At 37.6% G+C, this 21,912-nt stretch overlaps 1 protein-coding gene and 1 long non-coding RNA gene across 4 annotated transcripts in view; both read left to right on the forward strand.

Moving 5' to 3' along the window:
• The window catches only part of LOC110983747 (uncharacterized), a 48,351-nt gene extending 30,148 nt beyond the window's left edge, over window positions 1-18,203 (forward strand). For all 3 annotated transcript variants that reach the window (XM_022243267.2, XM_087129830.1, XM_087129819.1), the window contains 8 exons: window positions 794-921; window positions 8,718-8,971; window positions 10,195-10,278; window positions 10,589-10,704; window positions 10,849-10,916; window positions 11,020-11,128; window positions 11,616-11,690; window positions 12,055-18,203. In XM_022243267.2, coding sequence (XP_022098959.2) covers window positions 794-921; window positions 8,718-8,971; window positions 10,195-10,278; window positions 10,589-10,704; window positions 10,849-10,916; window positions 11,020-11,128; window positions 11,616-11,690; window positions 12,055-12,147 — 927 coding nt within the window. In that variant the 3' untranslated portion in view covers window positions 12,148-18,203. The remainder of the gene's footprint in view (window positions 1-793; window positions 922-8,717; window positions 8,972-10,194; window positions 10,279-10,588; window positions 10,705-10,848; window positions 10,917-11,019; window positions 11,129-11,615; window positions 11,691-12,054) is intronic.
• Window positions 18,204-19,191: 988 nt separating this feature from the next.
• LOC110983740 (uncharacterized) lies at window positions 19,192-21,838 on the forward strand. The gene is made up of 3 exons (XR_002598772.2): window positions 19,192-19,466; window positions 19,976-20,013; window positions 20,595-21,838. It is a non-coding gene; the product is annotated as an uncharacterized LOC110983740 (long non-coding RNA).
• The last annotated feature ends 74 nt before the right edge of the window (window positions 21,839-21,912 follow it).

Below are 21,912 nucleotides of genomic sequence, written 5' to 3' on the forward strand. Positions count from 1 at the left end.
ATAAAAATCAGGTAATGGCACAGTGCAGTGGAAAAACCCCAAACTGATAAGGAAAAGAGCTCACATCTCAGACCTTGCCATTTCGCTGTGTGTTGCTCACAGTCTAACTTGTTTTGTGTAACGGTATCCTATTTTCCCGATCTCATTTGCTGAATCAGTGTCTTCTTACAGTATTAATTACTGGAGCATTTCATCCAAACTGTCACCTTCACAGTTAATGACTCCACCCTTGTGCAGTGCTGTCTTTTTCCAGTGGACAGCAGTTGGCCCAAGGACAGCTCAACTTGCAACATTTTTGCACAGTCTGAGCTGCCCCGGGTGACGAGTTTGTGTGAAAGGTGAACCCGCGCACTTGAGCCCTGGATAGAACAGGCAAAAATTTTGGGCCGTGATCTTCCTGAATTCTCCCTAGAGATCAGCCAAAGAGAGTTTTTTCCCTTCTCAACAACGATTTCCCCCAACTCTCCCTGAAGACATTTCACAAGAGAAATTCTTGCACCCTGTACAAGTTGCAATCCAATGCTGTAGAAATCCACTCCCAGCATGAAGAATTTCAGAAGTATTGTTTCTCCAACCTTCCCAGGCATCTCAACTCTGAAAGCCTTACAACAGCTAAGAAAATCTAGAAATGCAAAAGACTCTGTACAGTCTCCGAATCAATTTATTCTGACTGCCAGACAAAGACGTACATGTGAGTGTGCCGTTTGTCTGCTGTCATGTCGGATGGCCTACATATTTCCTCCCACCCTCATCTGATGACCTATTTCTGTTTTCTTCTCCGGGCTTGATGCAGGGCAAAGACATGTACATGGTTTTGGAGGATGAATATCTGAAGCTGACAGATCCCAACGACGGCACGATACTGAACTCCCAGCATGTGTGTAGCATCCGTGTGTGGGGAGTGGGTCGTGATAATGGAAGGTAGGTGCTGCTAACTCATTCACGATTATTTGCAAGGCTATCTGTAGAATCTTTGATGAGATCCTTGAAACCGAAGATGTTGATTCCGGGAAATATGTCCAAGGACAAAATACAGTTAATTTCTGCACATGGGAAGAAATCCAGACATGGTTAATTTCCTGACCCAAATTTCTCTTTGGGCAGATATCATTTGAGGAAATGGAAGAAAAAATAAGCACTGATTTGCTGCAGAATGGAGGGAACTAGGCAAATGTTTGTTGAGGTTGAGAATAAATAGCTGCTGATAAATGAGGGTTTTTGAAAGCTGGATGCTGAAATATGCCTAGGAACTTTCTGTTCAAAAATTTTTCAAAAAGCCACCAAACAGAATTGGCAACAGTAGAAAATGCCGACAAAATGCATTGTATTTCCAAAATATTTTATCATAATTATTTAGCTTCTCAACTAAAAGTTCAATGATTCCTTTGAATACAAGGATATTGTGGGTAAAAAATGTTCCATTTGGTAAAAGGATATGTGTGAGTCTGTCCAGCCATGGAATCCTCCTTGGCCCTTGTTGCTCTTAAATCCAATAGTGCAATTCAGTGAAGGACCTCAGCTTTAGTACGGGCATTGATCTTCTAGCCCACGTCCGTCCATCTGACCTTTGGTCTAATTCCTGCCTCTTACCAATCACATTATGAGGATTTGCGAACCGGGTAACCTGGTGTGGTAAACGGAGCAGAAGTGGAAAGTAAAATACAACGTGAAATCCACTTACCATAATGAGTTTGGCCTGCCCCTAGTGCCTCTTCAGAGGGAGGACGGTTATTGCTTTTTACAGGACTGATTGACACAGAGTTATCTTCTGCTCTTTTATTGCTGCGAGCTTCCGTTTTCAAATTTGGTGGTTTGGAGTGTGACATATAAAATTGGCTTGTGCGTCAAGTCTCCTGATATTAACATAACAGTTCTGTGGACCCCAACATTTTTGTGTATAAATTTTTATGCCAGGTTCCAGAGCATTGAGCAAAGGCCAAATCTACCTTTTGCATTTTAGCATAAAAAAGAACATTAATTGATAGTCAGCCAGTGTGTTGGAAAATCTTTCAAAGGTATGTATAGCCCGAATTAACTGAACAACGTGTCTGTTTTTAGTTCAGGGTTTCATCTCAGGACAATTATGCACTTAGCAATCATCTTCATGAAATTGGTTACTGTACGTGCTATTCTGAGAAGAACCCTTTAGAAGAAGTACATTCCCCTTGTAAAGTAGTGGCCAGATAATTAATCACCTCGGTAATTGACAACGAAGGGGAAGATTAAGGCTTTGTGTTTTTATAATAGCTGCTAGTTTAATAAATATCACTACAGCACTGGTTGTCATCTTATATACTGTTTGCTTTAAAAACACCTGATACAAAGTATAATTGAGAAAACTATTTTTTGCAAAAAGTGCTTCTTAATTAAGTAAGCTCTGAAAGGTAATTTGCAGATCTTACCCAGTAGGAGAAATGTCTGGCTCTTGGACTGGTTCATCTCAAAGTTTTCAGTTGTTCTTTTCCATGAAAAGAAATAAATTCTGTCAAAAGTCTGAGGAAAAAACAACAATATTTTATGGATGTTGGCACTGTTTTATGGATGTTGTCCCCGAGCCTGAAGTAATTAATGTCCTCTCGCAATTGTCCCCACTGCGCAACACTTACTAAGGCCAACTGTTAGGGTCATGATTCATCTTAACATTTTCATAATTACACCCAGACACTTCAAATGCATTGGGGCCCAAGCAAGGGAGTTGTGATGGTATGAAAAGATGCACCAAAGACACATCAACGTGCGCTCATCAAGTTATATTCTTTAGCGGGGCAGTTATCAATGTTGATGATGCTGGGCCGGGATATTTATCATTTTTTTATGTCTTCAAAATTCTTTAAGAATTCCTATCTTCATTTACTGGACACTTGCAAAACACGTGAAGGACTATCTGGTGTCCACTCTAGCCTGACAGACAAAATCTATTGATGCCTAAGTATTTCAGCCAGGCCTGCAGCCTTGTAAAAGTAGCCCAGATTGTGCGGTGTAAGTTGTCTAACTTTCTTTTGTTCGCGAACCTGGCTCAGTGTGCTGCTGACTTCTTTTCAACAGGGGCCAGATTAGCATTCAGTGTTGTGTGCTGTGGCTCATCCCTGCGGTGGGGGAGGGCTTTTGTCCCCGGTGGTAATCCGCTCGCTCTAAATGCCCCAAACCTTGGTATACTGTTTCAAAACAAGGCTTGATTATCTCCACTTTTGTTGGTAACAATGTTGGTAATTCCCAGCAGCCTGGTCTTTTGTTCCGAGTATGGTCTTTTGTTACAAGGCCCTGTTCCCTTTGTCTGAGTTTTGAAGACCCCGGCCACACATGTAAAGCATACGTGTCCGGATCCGGAATCCCCGGCAGGGAGTGGTTAAGGCAGCTTTGAAAAGATGTGTAATACAGGTGTATCTTTAGATACATTTATATGTTGGTCAAGCAAACAAATACATTGTATGTAAGCATGTAGTTGGAACTTATTATATGTACATTATAAAACACAAGCCAGTTTACTGTATTACACTCTATATTCTGTCTCGACAAATACAGAATTGAACAATATTTGACTTGCGAATAATTTTTTTGTGGTTGTTCCTAGTGGTTTGTAGTATCAAAAACAAAGTACATGTATCTTCACATTATCTTATGAGAAAAAATTTATGGACATGTGCCTAATTTCCTTTAAACAATATCCCTGGGTGTTTTCTTGGAATAACATACACTCAAATTTGAATTTAAAAATTCTTGAATTAAATGAAGCATTCAATGAATTTAATCTGATAGCTTTTGTTCACATTTTTTCCAAAATTTCTTTTCACATTTCAATGAAATTTTTAATGAGATATTAAATTTCAAAAATAATAATAATAATAAAATCAGCTTGGATGCACCCCTTTCTGTGCCTCACTGTTTCCCAAGGAAATACGCTGACATGAATACCCCCGATAGCCCCATGGCATCACCCTCAGAACCAGTATATGAATGGCCAATGAGCCAGTCTGAATCACGTACCTACGCAGGGGTTTGAAAAGGGGGGGGGGAACTTGCTTCAAGTGGCTTGACTTGTGGTAAATGTCACTATTCATTGTGTGAATAGAATCTGCCCCATTGATCTTTTAAAGGAAGGGTTTTTTCATATTTTTGTTTGTCTGGGGTGGAGCGGGGATTCTTGATCGTAATCAGTTGGGAAGACCTTTCTAAACATATACATATACTTCAGATTTTTTCCCCTTCGTGCTTCAATGTACTGTTTGCAGATTTTGTTTCTTTGAGACCATTTTGGGTTTCATTATCCAATTCCTTGGTGTCAGTATTGAGTAAGCAACTGCATCAGCATTTTATCACTTTCGATCTTTTTGACTTCAGCATGGCTAGTTGACATCAGTGATCAAATGTTATTAATCGCTGCATTGTTGAAAGTCAACAATACCTTGGAAAGAGTATTTAAGTCTATGTCAAACAGCAAAATGTCTCTCCCCACCTGAAAAAAATGATAACAAACAGATGAAGCAAAGACAACTTTAAACAACTCACTCAGCAGGTATAGGTGAAAATTTCAATTTATAATATTTCATGGAACACGGGTGAATGTCATCACAAAATAGAAATTATTTGTTTCAGCTTATGTATCGTACTTCAGTTATAGCATTGAGACAACCCTATCAAGCACAATGGCTATTATAAAAAAAAAATTCTGAAAAATGTGAACTTTGGAGTATGTTAAGTAGCCATGAATAATTAACGCTAATTGCTGCAAGATCACTTGATCTTGACAATAATACAAATCCTCCACAGCCTTGTTTGTATAAAATAAGATGGGTGTATTGTGTACACAGACAGCATGCTTTCAGTTTCTTGTTCTAGTCATCTCAGACATACATCATGCCCAAAGCCAGGCTTACATATAGGTTTTAAGGAGATTATCCAAATTAATGGGTCTTCGTGTCTTGTTAGTGTGACTGATGGCCCCAAATTTTATTCCGCTTTGTACGTTTTTTTCTTCTTTTTTTTTTTACTATGCTGAGATGTTGATGACATTATAAATTGGAAGTAGACTCGTTAAAGTGTTGTTAAGCCAAGATAAATAGGCATATACATACATCATCACCTGATGCTCCTTGAGCTCAAAGCAGAAAGTGCATTGGTAATGTCAAGGTCAGTGATAAAACCCACTGTACCATGGGGTGGAAATATCACTGTTTATTTATACACTCAAGCATTGCGTGCAGGTGCTTGCACCTTAGTGTAGTACACGTATGTACGAATGCATGTGTAAGTTTGAGATGGAATGTGGAGAACATGTTTGTACTGGGGATATAAAATATAATGAACAGTCATTTACATCTATAAGATTACAAACAGGTGAAATAGATTGGTCAGTTTGTTTGCCATGTCTACATGTATGTGTGCAGGTGCAGTTTTTAGATTGAATCGTAACCAAAAAATATTATAATGATTAACAACATCCAGTGATGTGAATTTCACTGACAGAATGCAATGGTGAGATTTAGTCATTAAGGTCAGTCAGTCTAACGCCATACTCAGTGAAACTCATTCTTGAACGAAACTGTCATGTGATGCCTTTGAATAATGGTTGGCTGATAGAAATAGGGATGCCAAACGCACCTCCAAAATCTATCAGTTTCTGTCAATCAATCATGGTTATATATGAGGGATATTTAGACCGTTGTCTCAAAAGTTATGGATATAATTTCTTATTTCCTTCAGTCACAAGGGTCTCAGTTTATTCACACCCTCTGGCCGCAAAACTTGGACATGAGCCAAGAAGCCGGGACATTCATGGTGACTCACACTCCACATAGCCAGATGAATCTGTTTCAATCCTTCTGCTTGTCTTATTCCATTACCAGTAATCAATGCTGCTGAAATTCCATTGGACTCCCCAGCTAACCGAGTTACCAGCGTTGCCCTAACCAAAATGCAATTTAGAGAGTGAGGATTTCACACCTCAGTGTGCTTCTGTTTGTCATGCAGGAAATTTTAGAGTACGGATTTCATATTTTCAGGAAAATGAAATCTACTTGGCTGCACCTTATTTGGGAACGTAATATCTTTTAACAATAGTGTGTATCGCAGTTTTTGAAGAGTTAATATCATTATTGTTCCTGTGTATGTTGAAGTTCCAAGAGCAACACAACAAGCTGGTGAATATCAAATTAAAAAGAAATACCAAACCAAAAGCTGAGGTGAAAGGCTGACATTTGAAATGCAATGAAGCTAGTAATGAAACACGTACATCTCCCACCCCCACCTCTTTCCTCTTTCACGGTTGGCGAGATCTCCCTTTCCATCTTAAAGAATATCAAGTGGAATTCAGCAGTGTTGCTGGCCATAAACCAGTGGAACTCTGGGTGTCAAAAACAGGGCTGACTTTGTGGACTAATGGACTTTAAATAGGATCTGCCCAGGGAGGTGGGGGAAGAGTATAATGTATGATGCTTATTTCGATCTGTTGGTATGGAGCTATAAACTTGTGAAGCAATGCATCTCTTTCAGAAAGAAATTGTTTGTCCAAGGAGCGTGTGTTCTTTTAAGTTCCATGTAATTAACACATGGGGTCAAACTGATTTGAAATTTTCAGGGAAAATACATATTTTATGTACATGTTGCAGTTTTTCTTCTTTAATAAGAGATACCTCATGAAAATTGTATATATCGTAACTCTGATGTTTTGGTATTATTCTAGACTTTTCTGAAAAAGCTCTTTAAGGAGCTGTTTTTCCCCTACATTATTTTTTAAGTCTAATCTTGTGCCAGAAATGTAAGTGGGAAGGTTTTTTCAGTAGTATGGACTTCTAAAGTCCTAGTTATCCTTTACTTGCATTTGTAAAGAATAGTAGAGATTTAATTCCTCCTGATATCCAGAAAAATACTGACAGGGAAAGAAGACTGAAGTCCATCAGCTCCTGTGGAAGTACTTGTTTGTGATGCAAAGATTATCAGATAGCTACATGTTGACTAACAATGCTTGTCTTGTTTCTCCCTTCCTCTCTAACCTGATCTTCATTAATCTGTCACAGAGAAAGGTAATAAAAACTAATGTTCATTGCTATTTCACTCACTGGCCCTATGTTTTGTGTGTGTATTCGTGCACTTTCCAGATACGTTCCACGTTTTTGCAAGGGAGTGTCAAATTGACTTACATGTATGCACAGTTAGATATATCAAGGATGTCTGTTTGTCTGTGTGTTGTTACATGCCCAAGACAGCCTCCCATTGAGGGAACAATCTTTTGTTTGGAAATACAGTACTGAGTTTTTGTAATCATAAAGAATTTGTCCCTGTAATAACTATTGCTCAGCACGTGTGTAGTCCCTTCAACTGCTGGCATTCATGCCAGTATGTGTACCGGTACACTTTCACCATCGTGTCTTTTGTATTTTTTTCACCATAATTTGTTTTTCTCCAAAGTGCCTTATTTTATTTCAAGTGGATGTTTTCTGAGATGTACACTCTTGATCCGTATTTGTTGTTGAAGATTTTGTGTTTGGAAATAATTTTTTCTGCATGTTCATGCTTATTGAAATTCCTTTTTTTCTTCTGTTTGTGTATACATTGTTCTTCAAGAACCTGCACCTATTGGTGCAACATGAAAGGGTATGCATGTTGAGCACATTTTTTCTACTCTGTTCTTTGTGGCTTTTTGTTAAGTTTGAGGTTGAAAGTCCCAAGCAATGTCAAACCTTCCTGAAATGTTTTCTCTTTTGCATGCATAAGTTGAGATATCTTTGAGTTGTACCGTACAAACATTGATATTTGGGTATTGAGCCCAATAGCTCATTATTATTGTGGTTCACAAATTAATCACTTTAAGTTGATGTTAGAGGGATTCATCGTTTTCTAAATCAAACTGCAGATTAGATACCTATTCCAAAATCTCAAATCCACTGAATTTATGAAATAGAGAAAACCCACATGAACCGCCCCTCCTTCTCCTCGCTGAAATTGCAATAACTGACACCCCCCGGGACCGTCTTGATTACATCTCCTTTCCTGGGGGGCATGTTGTTTTGCCGACCGCTTTCCTCAAGAAAGATAACACGGCAAAATGCATTTCACGCCAGAACCTGGCTATTTTTTCTGTTTAGCCGTGCACCCAAACTCCTTGGCCTAGTTTCATGCTGCTTGCCCCAAGCTGAGTCCTTCAAACATGAGATGGAGTTTAGTGACAAGACAAGCACCGTTCCTACTGATTGGGACAGGAATGAGCAAATTAAAAATGACACGTCCGCAGAGATGCACATGTGCTACCACGGCTACATGTGTGTATTGGTCTTTCAAATTTGACTATTACCTGGGCCTCACGTTTGTCCGCAGAATTGACCTGTTAGAGAGATGACCATTATGGGCTAACTATAAATGGAGTTTACTTCTTGTTCATTTTTTTGTTACTTGCACGTGAACTGTGTCTGTTCTGTTTGAGGGAGGAAAATGGAGGAGGAAAGTCCATATATCACCTGTGTAATTTTTGTTGGAGCATCACTCTCTCAACCACATCCCAATTTCATGTAGTCGCTTATTGCAAAATGTTGAAATGAGCAAATGAACATATGGAGTGAATACAAATCTGTTTTACTGCAGCATGTTGCATAACAGTTGGGTTTTGAATTGTATTTCTAGAGCACAACTCTTTCACACTCGGCAAGTTTATCCCAGAAACCAGCAGTTTTATAATTACAAAATCTGGTAAACTCACTGTTTATTGTTTGTGCTTCATATTGCAGGGACTTCGCATATGTAGCCCGAGACAAGGTTACCAAGCGCTACAAATGCCATGTGTTCCGCTGCGACATTCCCGCCAAGGCCATTGCCAATGCCTTGCATGAGATCTGTGCCCGGGTCATGAGTGAGCGGCAAAAGGGCCACACCATCTCTATGGTAACACAGGGTCAAATGATCCAGCAGCAGCAACAGCAGCAGCTTATGCAAATGAGGAGCATCTCACTGGACAGCAGCAAGGAAGGCATTCCTACAAGTGGTAGGTGCTCAACCAGTCAGAAGTTGTGTACCATATCAGTTTTGCAAATCAGAGTTTACGTTGTTAAATACCTGCTGCTGACCAATCAGGACATCATTAATAATAAATTGATAAGACTTGCATTCCTGAAAAAGCAGTACATGTAGCTGTAATGATCACTGGCATATTACTTCATGCGGTTATAATAGGCTCAGTGATCCCAGAAGTAGCGTAAAATGCTATTTTCATGACATTCAGTGTATAAACAGTTACTCGGGAGCCAAGACATTTCTTACAATCACTCCACAGATAAAACACTGTTAATGTACCCAGTAAAAATGCAAAAATCAGTGCAATAAGCTAATGTTCTTTCTTTGAGATAATGTCTGGTCCACGTGTTTGCAATTACCAGGACTGTTGTCACGACTTCAAATCTCTTGATTTATGCAAGGAGATTCCAAGCACATCTAACTGCAGAAATTCATAAATCCACTCAGCTGATATGATCACACTCTTCCCCCAAACCAATATCAGTAACGTGATACCATCCTCACGAAGTCTACAAACCGTCCAAACGCCCTTCTCTCCTTTATTGCCCCTCCCATGAGCACCCGAGGGAATGTAGAGTTCGGAGCGAGATTAGCTGCAATCGCGGCAGTGAAATCTAATTATTTTGAGGGAGGAATCCAAACACTAACTAGTTCAGTGTGTGGCCAGTGGCTTAATTAATGCAATTATCACACACAAAAGGAGGTAGGGTGGGCTGTGAAGTTGAGAGAGAGAATCGGGATGGTGGCATGGTAACCACATTTCGTTTGTACTAGTGCAAGATGGGAAGGGCACAATCTGGACTGGGGCATGACTCTGGAAGCAAAAGATACTGAAAGCACAACGTAGGAGTGAAAATGTTTGGCTGCATTCGAGAATTTTGATGGGACGCATTATGCTTTCATTTTGAGCAATATGTGTTAGAATGTGTCTGGCTTTCTTGTTTTTAAATTACATAGATTGAGTGATTCCATTCTGGTCTGGGTCATTGGTTTTTGAGTGTTTGTGATGTGGAACTTTGAGTAATATCTTGTGAGTTATGTTTTTATCAGGCAACTACTTTCTTCAAAAATACACTCAAATTGAAAAATAAACCCTTCCTTATTTGAAAGCACGGCGTACATACTAGTATATGCATATATGACTTGATCCAAGTATATTGAAATTGTATTTGTTTTTTTCCTTTTTTGACCCAGTTGATTTCCCCACTCCAAAGGCAGAGCCTATCACAGTATTCCGAGCTCACTATGTTGGCTCAACAATGGTGGAAAAGCATGGAGGTAGGTTGCAAATTCTCAATGTATTTCTCTGCAATATTGAACACAGTTTTTCTTTTTCATGTGTTGTAAAAAAGGCAGTCAAATTGCATCGTGATGGCAAGGGTGAAGGTTGGCATAAGAATAATCAGAGGTAGAGAAATGTCTGCTCTGAAGATTGTAAGAGCAGATATGAGAAACAGTCTACCGTAAAAGGAGTGGCCAAAATCCTCAGCTAAGCTGTGAAACACATGAGTAGTATGGAAATTCAGCTTTTGTAGGCTTGGGTTCTTGTAGCGTTTCTGATTCTCTGTTTGTTAATGTGTGTCTTCAGGCATGGACATTCTGAATAATGCCATCAACCAAGTGTGCGGGGAGATACCAGAAGACCAGTGGTCACCCTCAAGAATTGAAGTTGCTGTATCCACAGTCACAGTCACCAACATCAAGGTAACCTGAATCACCAAAAAAATGCTGTAAAACTTCCTCTGTGAGCAAAAGTTTGGTTGCACTTCTATAGATGATGTATCATTATTGTCCTCATTGTGATTGTTCTTAACATGTGGTACATCTGTTGTGTTTTTGCATTTCCAGACCAAAGAAATAATCACAGAAAGCAGAATACGATTCCTATCATTCCTTGGCATTGGAAATGACATCAGGTAAAAAAACAAATGTGCAATTGATGAAGTAATCTTTGTCATGACATTATCTGAAGATGATTACTTTGAATTACTTTCCGTCTGATCCTGATGCTTTGTACAGGCAATTTGCATACATCATGTGCGTCGGCAAGCAGAAGTTTCAGTGCCATGTCTTCCACTGTGAACATTCTGCAGGAGGTCTGGCCAAGTCAATTGAGGCTGCTTGCAAGGTATGTAACACAGGCTGACCCCTAGAACTCATTCCTAGCTGTAGAGGAAGGTGTGAAAGGCTGTATTTACCAAACGATTAGCTAACTGCACCTGTAGTCAAACTAGCATGGGCTATGGGCATAGATACCTACATGTACTAGTATGTTTGTGGCACTGACTTTCCATATCTCTCCTCATTCTTGGTGCTGAGTGATAGCCTTCTCTGACTGTGTGGACTGGTTTAAGTTTCTGTCCAGCTCGCACATCCAAGTCAACTGTAGAATGCCAACCTAGGACATGGAGATCGGTTTCAATACACAGTTCTGCTCTTTTGGAAAGCTTCATTTACAATCTAACCCGCCGTACAAGCTAATCTTGACACGTCATACAGCGCGCGAGTACCCTCAAAGAAACACAAGTACCCTACTAAAAGCTTACGCTCCAAAGTTACTGGACATGTGGGGGAAAAAAATTCAACGTTAATTTAACCATTTTCCCCCCTCTCAGCTGAGATACCAGAAGTGCCTGGATAACCAACCAAAGGGTCAGCACCTGATGTCTGAGAATTCTGTGGATGGAAGGGTGAGTAAGGGCTGTTGGTACACTTTATTGTAGACTTTGTTGACAGAATATGACAAATAGCAGTAATGCTTTGGATGATTACTTTGAGGGTTTCACATTCTGGAACTGATATCTCGTTTTGCTGAAAAACATAATTTCCCCCATTGCTCATTGGACAGTTAGCGTCAGAATTTTGTTGGTACCATAACCACAACAGAACACCAGTTGTGATATTCACAAGCAATCCCAGAACAAATGTATAAACTGACAGAAAAGAAAATGAATTTAACAGTTCTTCTTTGCTGTTACTTTTCTCTATACCCTCCCCAGATTCTTCATTTAACAAAATAAATCAATAAATTTTGATACTGTTGTTTTTTGCCAGACCTGGGGATGTGCCCTGAAGAACGGCATGCAGAACCTCTTCAGCAAATTCAGCCGGCGGAGCCAAAAAGAAGCCCCCATCAGTGCAGTATAAAGGTCAGCGGTTACACAGGTCATGAGACAGGTCAAGCCTGCTTGCATACTCGGCACTGACAGCAAGAGCTGACCTGATGTTTATCACTTTGGAGGGTTGAGGAACTTCTGTGGAAAAAGTACCTGAATTTTAAGTCATGACTCATAGACTTTTAAAAGTTCTCAGTATTCTGACATTGAAAAAAGCTTCGCTCAGATACTAAAGAAAATGTAGGGTATCATTACACTACAGACATCTTGTTAACTGTGTTATGTATGCAAACAAAAAAAAAACTGCTAAAAATGTTACTTAACTAAGGATGGTGCATAATACGCTGTTCACGTGTGCTGATCCTATATGATTAACAAGTTGTGTCTGTATGTATGTGCGTTCGTCTTTGAAGGATGATGGCTATTTATTTATTGAGAAAAATTGTGTTTGAGAATTGCTGTTATGTATGTATGAGTGTACATAAGGACTGCACATTGAAGCAACTCAAGCACTGTTGATAATGGGGTAAGGGGAATGTCGTATCCAGAATTGCCAACTTTTGTCCAAGCAGAAGTCAGTGTTTTCTGAAACCAAACGCTTGTGCAATACATGAAATATGTCAATTGTGACAGACTTGTGAGAATCTCATCTTGTGTGACCTGCTTTACTGTTACATTTGTGATCTGTGAGAGGAAAAATATTCGAAAAATTGGTCCACTCTTAAGATTGAAGTTTTGTTCTAAACAGGACTATAATCCGTTCACGGTATTCAAGGTTGTATATGTATTCTTAATTTATGCAGGATTTTATGCAGGACTTACAAAAAATAGTCCAACCAAAAACACCTGTCAGAGTTGATGATGTATTCACAAAAGGCTCGTTAGTAAATAATTAATGCCCTTATGCCAAGTCTCATTGTAAAATATGTATACATGCACTGAATGTGAACATAAATGAAGGCAAATAATTGTGGGCAAATGATATCTCATACATGTACATGTATTATAACTTCAGATATTCAGTAAAATTCACCCAAGAAGGATATCCATGAAAAAGTATTCTAAAGTACATGTATTCAGTTAGCCCATGATGGTACAGGAATACCTGTAAAACACTCAAGAATACAGCTGTTCTGGTTTTTTGGTTATCAATCAGCTGGCATTGTCAAATATAATTTAACAAATATCTGGATCTGAATTGGGTCCATATTTCTTGTATGAAAACAATGTATAGGCATTGTGCAGAGGCAGTGTGGTTTGAGTGTGTGCCTGTGATCGCTATGAACCATGGTCAGCACCATCTTGAAATTCCCGTAATTATGATAAAATCAAGCAGCCTAAAAGCCTCAACTACTGTAGTAAGCTTTGTGGTCCTTGATTAGTGGTTAAAAATAGAATACTAAATGCACAAAAAACAAATTCAAAAGAAGTCTGTGATAGTGTAGTAAATATGTAGAACAAATATGGCAATCGGTGTAGTGTATATAAATATTAAAATGTCACACAGTCAGTAACAAGTAGAATTACTTCCTTTCTTAGAATTTGTCTTGCGGTATGTTTTGAAAATAATTTATTGATGAGATGGCAATCGTGAGCTTTCATGCACTGTTGTGATGGGTCAGGGAGATGTCAAAGGTCACTGGCCTGCAGATTTAGATCAGGTAAAAATTGAGATTTATCTGTCTGCTGTTATGGTGGACAAATTGGTTGCAGATTTGTGTCCAGTATGACCACGTTTGCCCTGCATAGAGTCATCTGCATCCACAGACACATTTGGTGGAAGATGTTTTAGCCTGAAGGGGAAACAATGTCATCAATCTAAATCTGTCAGTCGAAGACTGTACAGGAATTGGACAGGAGAAAACATTCACAAGTCAAGTGTTTCACATTCCGAATTGTATTTTAAAGACTGTGTGAAGGGACAGTTGAAATAGTACAAGTACATTGAAATCTTCACTGTTTTAACAAAAGGAGTTAGTGTAACCTTGTACGTCACTAAAGCGTCCGCTGTTTTTACAAAGTGTCCTATGTGAAGGAATTTTTGTATTTTTGTGGACTGTGGTACAGCAGAAACTTAGAAACAACTGGAAGATGTAATTTTTAAAAGAAGGATTGGTGACTGCATGTACTGAAAAACATGAACTGAAATTGGTCTTTGTAAGGATAGAAAACTGTGAAATTTTTTTTCTTTTTCTACCTTAAATTTTGTTTTTAAAATTAATGTATGTGCTGAAAATAATGCCATTCCAAATGATATTAGCACAGTTTATCTGAATTTACACGATACATGAAGGGAGTAGGGCATATCTTATTATTGTAGCTTAGTGACTCATTCAGTCCATAGTGTAGACATGACTGTAGCGTGTTTTCCTAAGTGTAGGTAGTATGAAATGATAGCACAAAAGACACTGCACCATTTTAATGATGTTAGCAAGTAGGATGTATTTTCAAACCAAGTTACTACGTACAAAATAATTAAAGTGTTAGGGATGAGACTTCTGGGCATTTCTTTGTCTCAACGGTAATGCGTGTCCAGTGTTGATGAGACCATGCTTTGTGCACGTTGTGCCCTCTAGAGACAGGTATATGTACAGTGATTGCTCGGGGATGATACTTTCCTGGTAAACGTTGTGATTCTGAATGGTGCATGAGCACCAGCTAAATATTGCCCTGCATTACTCGGTTAGCGCCCTCCCATGAGTGTGCACAAGTTGGATAGGTTTAAAGGAAAATGAACAATTTTCTCTTGCAAATGTGGAATCTTTGTTTGGTTTCGATATCCATGTATTTGTGAAAGTATAAAAGAATGGATCTGCAAAACTTGTACTTAAATTTAAAGTAATGGTGATATTTAAAACGATTTGCACAAGCATATATGTAGCTACACAGTACACTGCATTAATATAGTCCAAGAACTCAGTGCAGATATATGTGGTCATTGTTAGTACTGGAGATATGATGTGTTGAATGTAGACCTAGAACATAATATGAAGTATATCATCGTAACTACAGAATTTCTTGTACTTGTCATGTGACTGCAACTTTTTGCCTCTCTTTCTTTGTGTATTCTTGATTATAAATTTGAAATAATGACTATCAGCTGCAGTTCCTAAAATTGGCAACAATACGATATTTGCTTACATAACTGGTCCATTGCTGATCCTGGCCTTAGTCAGATTGTAGTTGTAGCGATAGCCCTAATTCAGATACTACTGGCTCTTAGTTTAGTTGTAACCATTTTAATATGGGTTTAATGATTTTCCTAAAAGTGGTCAGAACACTTTGAAGGAGAAAAAAGGCGAGTTTTGTGAACTTATTGGAACCAAACTTTTTACGGCATTCTAAAAAGCAATGATTTTGGTAATGTTATTGATACGAGTGTTTTACTGGCAGAATATTCTTTTATTGTACTTACAAATTGGAGAATTATTTGAGATAGATAGATGAAGAAGTTTACCTGTAAGGTGCAATTTGTTGGCAAGGTCCATCCTCACTAATTCTTGTTTATTTTTGTGTAGTTTTTAGTAAGATATGATATCTATGAAGTGACAGAACTTGTGGAAAGATGAATGTCATATCTTCAGTACATTTGTCAATACAGTTACTTTTTTATATGAATTTTTGCCAAAAACCTGACTTTTTTCCCTGTTTTTCTAGTTTTGTTTTGGCATTTGTGTTTCACCCACCGTAGTTGGTAGTGTACAGCTAAAGTTGATTTGAACTTAAAATATGGTAAATCTGTGTCATATGATCATTATTTTTGCACTGGTATGGTATTTTGTTTTGTCATTACCTCCATTGGATTATGTATGATACTTTTTAAATTATTGTAAATTGTTTTTATGTACCTCTGTATAGCTTTAACCTTGCCGTTGGTTTTCACCAAAGCATCATGGGTATTTTCTTAAGGAAGACTTTAGTGTTGAAGGGATGTTTTAGAAAATGGAGGCACTATAGAAAGACATCATGATGTTCCCTTGAAATGCATAATTTCAATGTTTTGGAGTTCTGTCTTCTAATGTGATCCCTAATGGGATTTGCATAATTGAATCAGGCATTCTAATAATACAATTTGCATAAATTTACATTGGTGTACTGATCCTCCAAATGTTTACTGATGAAGCCTTTTGCCACAGTCATGAGTTTCTAATCATGTTAGTTGAAGGATGCCTGGATATCTCAGTGAAATTGCACTAAAGAGATCTGTTTTGCAATCAAAACGTTTGCAAAGGCAGATTAGTGGTCCATTTTTACAATGGCAAAGGAAACGTATGAATTCTTCATGCTAAATTTTTTTCATTAAATTGCACTTAACCACAAGTGACCTCTCTCTCTATATATTTTTCATCCACCTTACCTGATAGCGTTGATAGCTTAGGTAGGTTAGCACACCTCATGACAACATCAGATAAATGTTTCAACAGCCAATTGTATATGGTTAATAGTTTGATATATTAGAAGCATTCAGAAGTATTTAAAAAATACCCATGATGCTTTGAAGTTGTTTGAAACTTATCAGGTGGAGCATGGAAAGTGTAGTTAGATATTTTGTTTATCATAGTTGCGATTATGAAAGAAGATATACATAATTATTTTATTTGTATGTTTCATTGATGACTGAGGTTTTCAGATTATGTTTTGTCATGGCAACCCACACTCCTTGATATATTTGATGCGTGTTTGTGTGTGATTGAAATTGTGCAGAGTATGGTCTATAATTGTACAGAATAAAACAAATTAGTTGATGCACTTCATGGCTGATTATATAAAGAGAAGTCATCATGATATGGTTATTGATATCTTTATTGATGTTATTGTAATACTTTATTGATACTTTATTGGTCTCATTATGAAGCTTTATTGCTGTTATGATGATACTTTGATGCTATAACTGTTATATTGTAAAAAGTAGAAAGCTTGCCAATTTTATTTTCTTACGGTATTTTGTGTACACATTTCACAACAGACTCTTTCAAAACCACTCTACTGCTTAGCTCTTTATAGCTGTTTATATAATGTGCAGGTTAAAGTCAGACACGGTCCTAGATTTTCTCTTAAGCATCTTGGAAACTCACTCAAGTTGGAAACTACTTTAAATTTTTTTCCAGAGAGTTGATGTGAGAACATCGCGATTCAAATTTTGCTTGGAACACTTGCTTTGACTATGTTTTGCCGTTTCTTAATAACCCAACAGGATAATTAAAACATAAAAAATTGTCAAAATGCAGCAAAACCCTTCACTTTTGCAAACATTTCCAACCTTCTTGGACCCAGGCCTGCCTTAACAGTAGTTGTTGAACCCACTTCTAGTAAAAGTGAGGTTTCGTGTGGCAACAAATGTAGGTGAGCAGTTCACACGTGGCAGGATATACTTGATTTTTTTTAGGGGGGGGTAGAATTCAAACAGATGTTATACAGTAAAAGACATTATGATAGGTGAATTACTCATGTGAAAATAATTGTAAGTTCCCTTGTAAGCCTTATGCTGTTACATAACTGTGTGATTTTTGCTTTGTGTCTAAAACATAAGTATCATTTTGTTAATTTATGGGGATTTTTTTCTGTCTCAGAATATTATTTTTGTATGAAACGAGAGTCTGTTGTGGAAAGAAATTATTGACAAAAATCAGATATTTATTTCATATGTAGGCACACTCAATGGCTTTTGCCTTGCCAGTTTAATCTTGCCCCAGAAGTATGGAGATATTTTTTATGTAGAGGTGGTTGAATTCTACAAGGGATTGAAAAATCAAACAAACAACCCAGCAAATAAACAAACAAAGAAAAGAAACCCTGAAGTAGGAATTGAGTATTGAAGGAACTAATTAGAGACTGTTACAACATTGGAACATTGGTAAATTGGAGAAATGATCTTCATTTCTTACAGAACTTTACTGTGAAATACACAAAAAAGTTGAAAATTGTGTAAAGGTCACCACACAAATGGAACACTGACTGTAGTGTTAAAAGAGTATAGTTATTGGCAAGGCAAGAGTTATTCTGTTGTTGCTTTTATGCACTTTCGTGTCAATATGTGGATAAAACGAGATGTACTTCTGCTAATAAATGTTGCAACGCATAAATAAACTGAAGTATTATAGACCATGTTATTTCATCTTGGAGAGTAGAACAAGTCAATGATTGTTAGTCCTCATCTATATTTTTCATACGTGGAGGGACATTTGTAAAGCAATGTGTCTTTAAAACAACACTTAAATTCCTTTGCCATTCTCCCCCCCCCCTTGAGCACACACACGTACATGTACAGTCTCCAAAAAATGTAATTTTTACAGGTATAGTTTGTTGTGTCTAGGCAACATCACTTCAGAAAGAAATGGAATAGTCAGAGTGGGACAATGGTTTTTAACAAGGGACTATTTGAAAGCAGTTTTTAAAAAAGGACTGTTTGACAAGTAAATATTTCCGAGGAAGAGTATTTTTGACGTGTAAATTTTTTTTCTTTTTATTTATAACATTTCAAGAGAAGCGACATGTTTAGAGACTAGTCTTTTTCCTTGACAAAAGAGGGCGCCATATAACATTATTGGACAGCAGTAAAGTTGCACTACAACGCTCATTTTTGAATGTAACCACCCGCTTCAATACAAAATAGGTCCGCAATTTCGGGCTTTTTGTGAAAGAAATACCCTGAACTGGAGAAAATCAGTCCTAAATTCGAGATTCATAGATCCACTTCTATGATGCCTCCTGATTATTGCCTGTCTTATTGTGAAAACCCCTCGGGATCACAAAATATTAATGAGTTCGCGCGCAGAAATACAACCATTTGGTGGAATGCACCCGTAAGCGAAAATTTTCTTCTTGAGGGCGCTCTGTTAAAATTACGTGGGCGCGGTTCTCTTTTTTGAGGGCGCTATTTAATAAAGCAATAATTGCAATGGGAATTTTTTTCTTGATGGCGCTCTTTTAAAATCTCATGGTTTTTCTTTCTTGAGGGCGCTATTTAATAAAGCAATAATTGCAATAGGAATTTTTTTCTTGATGGCGCTCTTTTAAAATCTCGTGGTTTTCTTTCTTGAGGGCGCTATTTAATAAATCGTTGCTAAGTAACGCTGCGCCCTCAAGGAAACTTTTTTCAACCTATAAATCAAATAGTGCCCTCAAGGAAGATGCACAGTCCAAAACTTGTCTGTTTTTCGTATAGAACGCCCTCAAGAGAGGTAGTGTTGACAGCCAATGTAAGCAATTTCTTGCAAAGTTGCATGAGCTGTGTTGTGGGAGTAGAATAAAATTGTGAAGAAAAGCATTTCTTTTCATATCGTGACGCAAAAAGTGCTTTGTATGAAGACAGTAATATGTTAGGAGTCTCAGCAAAGACAGCAAGGAAAGGTATGGTGAAATATATCGTTTTAAAATTAAGCCATTTAACTTAAAACTTTTCCTACCTCCATTCGACATATGTTCGATAGATCATAGAGAATACTGATCAACTCATGATTAACTCAACTGACATGGTCAGTTGTAGCCCAAGACCGGGGGCCAGTCTAATACTGGACTCCCACCGTAGGACCTACCCCTGGAACTGATGGGTCCGATGTCCGCTGCGCTGCCACGTGCCAGCGGAGCAGACGTTGGACCCCACAGCTCTGGGGGTGCGTAGGACCTAGGTCCCACGGCAGTCCATTCATAAAGTGAAGACTCAGCAAAATGCCTTCTATGAATTTCATTTTGCATGTATGGATCACTCACCCCATCAATACTCTGTTGTGTTACTTTGGGCGATTTCCAATTTGTACTTGTAGAGAAATCCGTGAAATTTTGGTTTCGATTTGGACCATTCGTTTACTAAGGGATGTGTCACTGAAATTGATTTGAAACTATTTTTATTTGTTTGGCAGGTAATTTGCAGTACTTATTCAGTTTTGGAAATTAAACAGTGAGTTCTAATTATAAAAAATCAAATGCCATACATAATAAGGAGAGGGAAAAGTGGACCCCAAATTTATAGAATGACCTACATGCATGTTGGACATGGGTTTAAGACATACATGATGATATTTTCAACCAGCTTCTAGCCATGTGGCTACCACCATTCTCATGCTTAATTCTCACTTAATCCTTGGAGCCCAGAAAACGCCTTGACAAAACAAGGTCCATGGAAGGTATCTGAGTGCACTTGTACAACAACACAATTTCTCATAATAGTTATTATTTGCCTACCTGTAGAACAAGGACGTACTTACCCCCAATCTACATCTTAGTATATATATCACTCATAGCAGGATTTAATTCCATGAAATTTGGGCAGTATTTGATTTAACTTCATTAAGATTGGGAATTCCTTTAAAATTTCTCAAAGTTCTCCAGAACATGCTGTTTCTGGTTGCTCCTTATGACCTTATATCTTAAAAAGTTGTTGACAATTTTATCGTTTTAATAACCACAGTTCTGACTGTTTTTGTAATTTGCTTATTTGAAAAGTTAACATTTGAAATGTATTTATTTATATTTTGGCAGGAGGACTGAAATAAATTATGGCAAAGCAGCTTTATTACTTCATCTTCCAGCCAGTCACCAACGATGACTATATGTCTCCCATCCTGTCCATCAGTTCGCCAACTTGATCATTCCCACCAACCAGCAAAGAACAAACACTGTTTTAACGGTGGGACGTTTACAGGTTAAAATGTTAGAGGTTTAACATTTTGATGGATGCAATCTGGGGTTTTATTGTAAATAATCCTTATTACATGTTTTTTTTCTCTTTTAGCATCCATGTACTTTTTGAGAAAGAAATGGATTCTAAACAATAAACGTTGTTCGTTTAAAATGCCCCAACATCAGTCTACTACATTGTTTGAACCATGTGCATTATTGAACTATATAATTATGCATATATGAAAACACTGAGGTAGGCAGCGTCCTCTGTAAAGTGTTGGCTAAACATTTAAGTTTTTGTAAACGTTTTTTCAAATTTAATGTAAATTCCCACCCCTACTGTGTTTATTACTGCCACATGGTATCTTAACTGCAAGGCCTGAAATTTTATGTTCAACTTCCCTTTTGAAATCTCATTTACAAAAATGTAATGTTATATCTTCAGAGGTGTATTAAAAAGCCTGAATTATCAACACAAAAACCAAACAGCTGATCTTTGAAATGGAGTTAAGTAAATATGTAAATTTACAAGACAGTCAATGCTAGTGTCCAATAAACTTAAAGGGACCAGACAAATTGCTTTGCTATAAAGGGAGAGGAAAAACAAAAAACTCAAGAAATCCAGATATTTGGATTTTCAGAATAACCTCCTAAACAGATTCTTCATAATAGTATTCTGAACTGAATAGAGTGAACTGTACATATTATGTACAAGACATTGGTGGAAGTTAACAAATGTGAAAATATCAAAAGAGAGCTAATTGTTCCCATAGATTTTACAATTGGCAGTATTCTGAATGTATAAGAGTGTCCTAAATTACTTTTTCTTGATGAGTTTCATCTCTCATGGTAACAAACAGCATCAGAGTAACCTGTGATTTTCCCATTTCTTGATAAAAGTCTAGACTTTTATCAAGAAATGGGGAAATCACAGTTGTTGGTTTTATTATGGCATGATAAGGCTGTAATTGTTTCGGAATTCATTCAACAGTCAAATCAGTATTGTACACATAAATTATGTATCATATACCTGGTTTCCCCTTAATTGAGTGTTATATATAGGTACAAATAAATTGGAGTAAAAGCAATAGCTTTGATGTCAATTATTTGATTAAGTTGGTGGTCATTTGTTTTCGTTCATCTTGTATTATTTTTAATGTATTGGACTTGGGACTGT

The sequence above is a fragment of the Acanthaster planci genome, linkage group LG02 (genome assembly GCF_054643075.1).
Source record: "Acanthaster planci isolate LZ-2023a linkage group LG02, COTS_SCS, whole genome shotgun sequence".
In the NCBI taxonomy this organism is placed as follows: Eukaryota; Metazoa; Echinodermata; class Asteroidea; order Valvatida; family Acanthasteridae; genus Acanthaster; species Acanthaster planci.